This window comes from Nerophis lumbriciformis, linkage group LG11 (genome assembly GCF_033978685.3).
Source record: "Nerophis lumbriciformis linkage group LG11, RoL_Nlum_v2.1, whole genome shotgun sequence".
In the NCBI taxonomy this organism is placed as follows: domain Eukaryota; kingdom Metazoa; phylum Chordata; class Actinopteri; order Syngnathiformes; family Syngnathidae; genus Nerophis; species Nerophis lumbriciformis.
Window position 1 is genome coordinate 49,040,828 of NC_084558.2, and position 10,000 is coordinate 49,050,827.

The window sequence follows — 10,000 nt, forward strand, 5'->3', positions numbered from 1 at the left end:
TTTTCACATTGTCTTCTTTGGAGTATTGTGTGTAGAATTTTGGGGACCAAAAAAAATTATTCCAGAATGAAATAAATTATTTTTTTCCCTCAAAATTCTACACACAATATCCCTATTATGACAATGTGAAAAGTTTTTTTTTGTTTTGTTTTTACTTTTTCACATTGTCTTCTATGGGGTATTGTGTGTAGAATTTTGAGGACAAAAAACATTAATTCCAAAATGGAAAAAAATTCCATCACTTACACCTCCACGGCCCCCTCAGGCAAATTGAGTGTAAAATTTTGAGGACAAAAATTAATTTATTCCAGAAAAGAATTAATACATTTTTGTCCTAAAAATTCTACACACAATACACCATAATGACAATGTGAAAAGTGTTTTTTATTTTTTTATTTAGAATATTTAGAGAGTAGAATTTTGAGTACAAAAATGACTTTGGTCCAAAACTGAATCATTTCCACCACTTACACTTTCAGGGGTTCTTCAGGTAAATTGATTTTGAGACCCCTGCTTTAAGGCTTTTCAATGCTTGGTTTATTTTGGGTACAGTAAGAGAGCATAAAATTGCTTTAAGAATTTTTATGTAATTTTGTAATAAATTCATGTTTGTCCTCAAAATTCTGCACACAATACCCCAATAATGACAATGTGAAAAGTTTTTTTTTTGTAATTTGCAACATTTGGAAACATTGTCTTCTTTGGGGTATTTATTGTGTGTTGAATTATGAGGACAAAAATAAATGTATTCCAAAATGGAAAAAAGTTCCATCACTTTACACCTCCAGGGCCCCCTGAGGTAAATTGAGTGTAGAATTTTGGGAACAAAAATGAATTTGTTCCAAAATGGAATAATTACATTTTTGTCCTCAAAATTCTACACATAATACCCCATAATTTATAATGACAATGTGAAAAGTTTTTTTTTGTGTGCTAATTTTGTTAAATTCTAAAAATCATGATTTATATATGCTATATTAGCATGCTAATGTTTTATGCTAACTTTTTTTGCCACTCATATATGTTCAAATCTAAAAAAAATTAAAAATTCTAGCTTTTTTTGTGTGCTAATTTTGTGTTAAATTTTAAAAAATTCATGATTTATGTATGCTATATTAGCATGCTAATGTTTTATGCTAACTTTTTTTTGCCGATCATATATGTTCAAATCTAAAAAAATGTTCTAGCTTTTTTTTTTTGTGCTAATTTTGTTAAATTCTAAAACTCATGATTTATGTATGCTACATTAGCATGCTAATGTTTTATGCTAACTTTTTTTGCCGATCATATATGGTCAAATCTAAAAAATAAAAAAAAATTGTAGCTTTTTTTTGTGCTAAAAATCATGATTTATGTACTCTATATTAACATGCCAATGTTTTATGCTAACTTTTTTTTGCCGATCATATATGTTCAAATCTAAAAAAATAATGTTCTAGCTTTTTTTTTGTGTGTGTGCTAATTTTGTTAAATTCTAAAAATCATGATTTATGTATGCTATATTAGCATGCTAATGTTTTATGCTAACTTTTTTTTGCCGCTCATATATGTTCAAATCTAAAAAAATTAAAAAAATTCTAGCTTTTTTTTGTGTGCTAATTTTGTGTTAAATTAAAAAAATCATGATTTATGTATGCTATATTAGCATGCTAATGTTTTATGCTAACTTTTTTTGCCGATCATATATGTTCAAATCTAAAAAAAAAATGTCTAGCTTTTTTTGTGTGCTAATTCTGTTAGCCAAAAAATCATGATTTATGTATGCTATATTAGCATGCTAATGTTTTATGCTAACTTTTTTTGCCACTCATATATGTTCAAATCTAAAAAAAATTAAAAATTCTAGCTTTTTTTGTGTGCTAATTTTGTGTTAAATTTAAAAAAAATCATGATTTATGTATGCTATATTAGCATGCTAATGTTTTATGCTAACTTTTTTTTGCCGATCATATATGTTCAAATCTAAAAAAAATAATGTTCTAGCTTTTTTTTGTGTGTGTGCTAATTTTGTTAAATTCTAAAAATCATGATTTATGTATGCTATATTAGCATGCTAATGTTTTATGCTAACTTTTTTTTTGCCACTCCTATATGTTCAAATCTAAAAAAATTAAAAAATTCTAGCTTTTTTTGTGTGCTAATTTTGTGTTAAATAAAAAAAAAATCATGATTTAGGTATGCTATATTAGCATGCTAATGTTTTATGCTAACTTTTTTTTGCTGATCATATATGTTCAAATCTAAAAAAATAATGTTCTAGCTTTTTTTTGTGTGTGTGCTAATTTTGTTAAATTCTAAAAATCATGATTTATGTATGCTATATTAGCATGCTAATGTTTTATGCTAACTTTTTTTTTGCCACTCCTATATGTTCAAATCTAAAAAAATTAAAAAATTCTAGCTTTTTTTGTGTGCTAATTTTGTGTTAAATAAAAAAAAATCATGATTTAGGTATGCTATATTAGCATGCTAATGTTTTATGCTAACTTTTTTTTGCCGATCATATATGTTCAAATCTAAAAAAATGTTCTAGCTTTTTTTTGTGTGTGCTAATTTTGATAAATTCTAAAAATCATGATTTATGTATGCTACATTAGCATGCTAATGTTTTATGATAACTTTTTTTGCCGATCATATGGTCAAATCTAAAAAATAAAAAAAAATTGTAGCTTTTTTTTGTGCTAAAAATCATGATTTATGTACTCTATATTAACATGCCAAAGTTTTATGCTAACTTTTTTTTGCCGATCATATATGTTCAAATCTAAAAAAATAATGTTCTAGCTTTTTTTTGTGTGTGTGCTAATTTTGTTAAATTCTAAAAATCATGATTTATGTATGCTATATTAGCATGCTAATGTTTTATGCTAACTTTTTTTTGCCGCTCATATATGTTCAAATCTAAAAAAAATTTAAAAATTCTAGCTTTTTTTTGTGTGCTAATTTTGTTAAATTCTAAAAATCATGATTTATGTATGCTATATTAGCATGCTAATGTTTTATGCTAACTTTTTTTTGCCGCTCATATATGTTCAAATCTAAAAAAAATTTAAAAATTCTAGCTTTTTTTTGTGTGCTAATTTTGTTAAATTCTAAAAAATCATGATTTATGTATGCTATATTAGCATGCTAATGTTTTATGCTAACTTTTTTTTGCCGCTCATATATGTTCAAATCTAAAAAATTTTAAAAAATTCTAGCTTTTTTTTGTGTGCTAATTTTGTATTAAATTTAAAAAATCATGATTTATGTATGCTATATTAGCATGCTAATGTTTTATGCTAACTTTTTTTTGCCGATCATATATGTTCAAATCTAAAAAAATGTTCTAGCTTTTTTTTGTGTGTGCTAATTTTGATAAATTCTAAAAATCATGATTTATGTATGCTGTATTAGCATGCTAATGTTTTATGCTAACTTTTTTTTGCCGCTCATATATGTTCAAATCTAAAAAAAATTAAAAATTCTAGCTTTTTTTGTGCTAATTTTGTTAAATTCTAAAAATCCTGATTTATGTATGCTATATTAGCATGCTAATGTTTTATGTTAACTTTTTTTGCTGATCATATATGTTCAAATCTAAAAAAAAAAATGTCTAGCTTTTTTTGTGTGCTAATTCTGTTAGCCAAAAAAATCATGATTTATGTATGCTATATTAGCATGCTAATGTTTTATGCTAACTTTTTTTTGCCGCTCATATATGTTCAAATCTAAAAAAAATTTAAAAATTCTAGCTTTTTTTTGTGTGCTAATTTTGTTAAATTCTAAAAAATCATGATTTATGTATGCTATATTAGCATGCTAATGTTTTATGCTAACTTTTTTTTGCCGCTCATATATGTTCAAATCTAAAAAATTTTAAAAAATTCTAGCTTTTTTTTGTGTGCTAATTTTGTATTAAATTTAAAAAATCATGATTTATGTATGCTATATTAGCATGCTAATGTTTTATGCTAACTTTTTTTTGCCGATCATATATGTTCAAATCTAAAAAAATGTTCTAGCTTTTTTTTGTGTGTGCTAATTTTGATAAATTCTAAAAATCATGATTTATGTATGCTGTATTAGCATGCTAATGTTTTATGCTAACTTTTTTTTGCCGCTCATATATGTTCAAATCTAAAAAAAATTAAAAATTCTAGCTTTTTTTGTGCTAATTTTGTTAAATTCTAAAAATCCTGATTTATGTATGCTATATTAGCATGCTAATGTTTTATGTTAACTTTTTTTGCTGATCATATATGTTCAAATCTAAAAAAAAAATGTCTAGCTTTTTTTGTGTGCTAATTCTGTTAGCCAAAAAAATCATGATTTATGTATGCTATATTAGCATGCTAATGTTTTATGCTAACTTTTTTTTGCCGATCATATATGTTCAAATCTAAAAAAAAACAAAAAAAACATGTCTGTTCGAATGTGAATGGTACCTGAGTCGGCGCGTTTCCATGACGACGAGTCCGACCAAAGTCTTTTGTGTCTCGGCAGCCTTCGCCGGCCTGCCGGGCCTCATGGAGAACCTGTCCGAGAACTACAAGTACTGGAAGACCTTGGACGACATGAAGTGCAAGAGCCTTCGTCCGCCGCCGCAATCTTGACACTTCCTGTCAGAGGGCGGGCGGAAGTGGGCGGAGCCAACACGGCTGCCATTGGAGTCCGCATCAGACTCATAGTTTTTTATTCTGCCTTTTTTTTTCCCTGCCATGGTGATTGACGTGAGATGGTCGATGTCTGCCCTCTAGCGGGGGAATGGAGTACTGCGCCCTTTTTTGGGAGGTTTTTATTTAGTCCCACCACACAATGATGGCACAGGAAATAAAATGTTCACTTCCTGTTGACCCAATACTTTTGTCCAAATACTCTTTACTTTGCTGTCTTTCTCCGACATGGTCACAGTCCTCCGGTCTGCTCCAGTCTGTGGAACAGGTCTAGACTGCGAAGGCGGGACTGCTTCTCGCCGTTCTTCCACAGGATGATCTGGTGGTCTGCGGAGCATGTGACCAGACCTTTGTCCTGGAAGGCCACGAACATCTGGGAAGACCACGGACACAACGTGAGCTAAGATACCCATCTGGTATCGGTACCCGATATTGGTCCGATATCAGCCCCCCACCAAAAAAAAAAACAAGTATCGAATGATATCACATGTCCGATACAAGCAATCTGGTTAACAAGTAAATAAACACTATTTTAGTCAAGTCGATACGATACGATATCAACATGTATCACACATACTTGTATGATCTTATAGTGTGGAATTGTAAACAAACACTAAGCTATTTATTGTTAATGAACTTATGCTGTCTTTAAGTTGAAGCGAATTAGTCTTTGGTGACACCCAAATGAAGTTAAGCTCGCTCGGATGATGCGGACACATTTGTTACTGGATACTTTCTAATAGGCTTCTGCCTTGTAGACTTTGCAACTATGACTAGGGGTGTCCCGATCTGGTATCGGTATCCAATATCGGTTTGATATCAGCCCCTTCTTCCCCCCCCAAAAAAAAAACAATTATCGAATGATATCACATGTCCGATACAAGCAGTCTGGTTAACATGTAAATAAACACTATTTTAGTCAAGTCATTGATACGATATCATCTGATACGATATCAACATGTATCACACATACTTGTATGACTTTATAGTGTAGAATTGTAAACAAACACTAACCTATTTATTATTAATGAACTTATGCTGTCTTTAAGTTGAAGTGAATTTGTCTTTGGTGACACTCAAATGAAGTTAAGCGCGCTCAGATGATGCGGACACGTTTGTTACTGCATACTTTCTAACACGCTTCTGCCTTGTAGACTTTGTATGTGTAAGTAATATGCAACTATGACTAGGGGTGTCTCCATCTGGTATCGGTATCCCATATTGGTCCGATATCAGCCCCCCCCCCCCCCAAAAAAAACAAATATCCAATGATATCACTTGTCCGATACAACCAGTCTGGTTAACATGTAAATAAACACTATTTTAGTCAAGTCATTGATACGATATCATCTGATATCAACATGTATCATACAAGTATGTGTGATACATGTTATAGTGTAGAATTGTAAACAAACACTAACCTATTCATATAATCATTCATCAACAATATCGCAGAAAGTCTAAACAAGTGTCAAAGTAGTGGCCGATGCCGACACGAATCTGATATGATATCAACATGTATCACACATACTAGTATGACTTTATAGTGTAGCATTGTAAACAAACACTAACCTATTCATTATTAATGAACTTATGCTGTCTTTAAGTTGAAGTGAATTTGTCTTTGGTGAAACCCGGTGGTCACAATGATATCATGAAGCTGAGCTCGCTCAGATGATGCGGACACATTTGTTACTGGATACTTTCTAATAGACTTCTGCCTTGTAGACTTTGCAACTATGACTAGGGGTGTCCCGATATGGTATCGGTATCCAATATTGGTCCGATATCAGGCCCCCAACCCCCAAAAAAAAAAAAAGTATCGAATGATATCACTTGTCCGATACAAGCAGTCTGGTTAACATGTAAATAAACACTATTTTAGTCAAGTCATTGATACGATATCATCTGATATGATACCAACATGTGTGATACATGTTATAGTGTAGAATTGTAAACAATAACCTATTCATTATTAATGAACTTATGCTGTCTTTAGGTCGAAGTGAATATGTCTTTGGTGACACCCAGTGGTCACAATGATTCATGAAGTTGAGCTCGCTCAGATTATGCGGACACGTTTGTTACTGGATACTTTCTAATACACTTTTGCCTTGTAGACTTTGTATGTGTAAGTAATATGCAACTATGACTAGGGGTGTCCCCATCTGGTATCGGTATCCAATATTGGTCCAATATCAGCCCCCCCCCCAAAAAAAATAAAATATCGAATGATATCACTTGTCCGATACAAGCAGTCTGGTTAACATGTAAATAAACACTATTTTAGTCAAGTCATTGATACGATATCAACATGTATCACACATATGCAACTATGACTAGGAGTGTCCCGATCTGGTATCGGTATCCAATATCGGCCCGATATCTTATATTAGTATGCTAACGTTAGCATGTTAGCATTTTTTGCTAGCTTTTTAGCTAGTATTGTATGTTTACACCTAAAGTGCATTTTGATACTCCCTGATCAAACCTTCTCCGACACTACAAAATAAAAGTATGTACTAATCCGTGCCGACACCGTATCGAAGTGATATCGGCCAATACTCGGAAGTGATGAAGTTGTATCGGGACACCCTATAGTGTGCGTTCAGTTGGCTCAGACCTGGACTGCGCCGGAGTGTCCGATCAGGTCGCCCGTCAGCTCCAAGGTTCTGAGGGCGGGGACCTCGGCGGTCTTGTTGGACGGGGGACAGGTCTGTCTGCTGGACCGGCTGAAGTTCCACATGCCCAAGAAGCCTGCATGACACACAGGGAGCAGTTTTAATGTTGTCATTATGGTGGTACTTGTTGGATACTTAGGTCTACTACACTACTGTATTTTAATGTTGTCATTATGGTGGTACTTGTTGAATACTTAGGTCTACTGTATTTTAATGTTGTCATTATGGTGGTACTTAATGAATACTTAGGTCTACTACACTACTGTATTTTAATGTTGTCATTATGGTGGTACTTGTTGAATACTTAGGTCTACTACACTACTGTATTTTAATGTTGTCATTATGGTGGTACTTAATGAATACTTAGGTCTACTACACTACTGTATTTAATGTTGTCATTATGGTGGTACTTGATGAATACTTAGGTCTACTACACTACTGTATTTAATGTTGTCATTATGGTGGTACTTGATGAATACTTAGGTCTACTACACTACTGTATTTTAATGTTGTCATTATGGTGGTACTTAATGAATACTTAGGTCTACTACACTACTGTATTTTAATGTTGTCATTATGGTGGTACTTAATGAATACTTAGGTCTACTACACTACTGTATTTTAATGTTGTCATTATGGTGGTACTTAATGAATACTTAGGTCTACTACACTACTGTATTTTAATGTTGTCATTATGGTGGTACTTGATGAATACTTAGGTCTACTACACTACTGTATTTTAATGTTGTCATTATGGTGGTACTTGATGAATACTTAGGTCTACTACACTACTGTATTTTAATGTTGTCATTATGGTGGTACTTGATGAATACTTAGGTCTACTACACTACTGTATTTTAATGTTGTCATTATGGTGGTACTTGTTGAATACTTAGGTCTACTACACTACTGTATTTTAATGTTGTCATTATGGTGGTACTTGTTGAATACTTAGGTCTACTACACTACTGTATTTTAATGTTGTCATTATGGTGGTACTTGATGAATACTTAGGTCTACTACGCTACTGTGGGTCACTAGAAGCAGATGTTGGACTCACCAGGAGACGCAGGTTCTCCAGCCAGAGGCAGGTCTTGGATCTCCCACATCCTGACGCTGCCGTCCTCGGAGCAGGACATGATCTCACTGAAAGGAAGCGCGGGTTCAAGTCCAGAACTGGAGAAGTGGGTCGGGCGTGCGACGTGCTCACCTGTCGGAGAGCAAGGCGGCGTGCAGCACGTCGGAGTCGTGGGCGCACTTCCTGTACGCCACCGCCGCCCTGCTGAGGACGCTGAACACGTAGAGGCCGCTGCCCACCGCCGCCAGGATGAGCTGGGGAGGGGGGGCATAGGGGGAGGGTCAGACCGCCGTGCCTAATCAAGTGACTGCCGAGCAGCTCGCTCACGTTCCCGTTGGAGGCGAGGTGCTGGACCGACATCTCGCTGGCCTTGGCCCCGCCTATTTGGATCTGCGTGGCCGTGGGAGGCTCCTCCCACAGGATGTGCTGGTAGGCCACCACGGTCCAGTCCGCCGCGTCCCAGACCATCAGCTCGCCGGCGTGGGAGCCGCTGGCGAAGAGCTCGTCTGGGGGGGGGGGGGGGGGGGGGGGGGGACGAAGTAAGCCCCGCCCACATGCCGACCACCTGACTTGACTTGACTCACCATTGACGTTGACCAGAGCTCGGATCTGGTCCTGGTGGTCCGCCAGGCAGCGGACCTCCGCCAGCGAGAGAGAGTCGCCGCACGCCGTCAGCTGGTAGACCACTGAGGAGGACATCAACTCTTACTTTGACTTCTTTTTACACTTACAATATTTTATTATAACCGCTAGTAGACCACTGAGGAGGACATCAATCCTTACTTTGACTTCTTTTTACACTTACAATATTTTATTATAACAGCTGGTAGACCACTGAGGAGGACATCAACTCTTACTTTGACTTCTTTTTACACTTACAATATTTTATTATAACAGCTGGTAGACCACTGAGGAGGACATCAACTCTTACTTTGACTTCTTTTTACACTTACAATATTTTATTATAACAGCTGGTAGACCACTGAGGAGGACATCAACTCTTACTTTGACTTCTTTTTACACTTACAATATTTTATTATAACAGCTGGTAGACCACTGAGGAGGACATAAATTCTTACTTTGACTTCTTTTTACACTTAGAATATTTTATTATAACAGCTGGTAGACCACTGAGGAGGACATCAACTCTTACTTTGACTTCTTTTTACACTTAGAATATTTTATTATAACAGCTGGTAGACCACTGAGGAGGACATCAACTCTTACTTTGACTTCTTTTTACACTTAAAATATTTTATTATAACCGCTAGTAGACCACTGAGGAGGACATCAACTCTTACTTTGACTTCTTTTTACACTTACAATATTTTATTATAACAGCTGGTAGACCACTGAGGAGGACATCAACTCTTACTTTGACTTCTTTTTACACTTACAATATTTTATTATAACAGCTGGTAGACCACTGAGGAGGACATCAACTCTTACTTTGACTTCTTTTTACACTTACAATATTTTATTATAACAGCTGGTAGACCACTGAGGAGGACATCAATTCTTACTTTGACTTCTTTTTACACTTAAAATATTTTATTATAACATCATATTTTTACACTTTTATAATA

General features: G+C 34.4%; 2 protein-coding genes across 4 annotated transcripts in view; one reads left to right on the forward strand and one right to left on the reverse strand.

Moving 5' to 3' along the window:
- Positions 1-4,634, forward strand: part of pde8b (phosphodiesterase 8B) — a 59,811-nt gene extending 55,177 nt beyond the window's left edge. For both annotated transcript variants that reach the window (XM_061966279.2, XM_072914163.1), the window contains exon 22: positions 4,486-4,634. In XM_061966279.2, the coding sequence (XP_061822263.1) occupies positions 4,486-4,595 (110 nt within the window). In that variant the 3' untranslated portion in view covers positions 4,596-4,634. The remainder of the gene's footprint in view (positions 1-4,485) is intronic.
- Positions 4,635-4,887: 253 nt separating this feature from the next.
- Positions 4,888-10,000, reverse strand: part of wdr41 (WD repeat domain 41) — a 31,968-nt gene continuing 26,855 nt past the window's right edge. For both annotated transcript variants that reach the window (XM_061966281.2, XM_061966282.2), the window contains exons 9-14: positions 8,999-9,100; positions 8,742-8,920; positions 8,547-8,668; positions 8,397-8,482; positions 7,279-7,412; positions 4,888-5,028 (exon numbers count right to left, since the gene is read on the reverse strand). In XM_061966281.2, coding sequence (XP_061822265.1) covers positions 4,888-5,028; positions 7,279-7,412; positions 8,397-8,482; positions 8,547-8,668; positions 8,742-8,920; positions 8,999-9,100 — 764 coding nt within the window. The remainder of the gene's footprint in view (positions 5,029-7,278; positions 7,413-8,396; positions 8,483-8,546; positions 8,669-8,741; positions 8,921-8,998; positions 9,101-10,000) is intronic.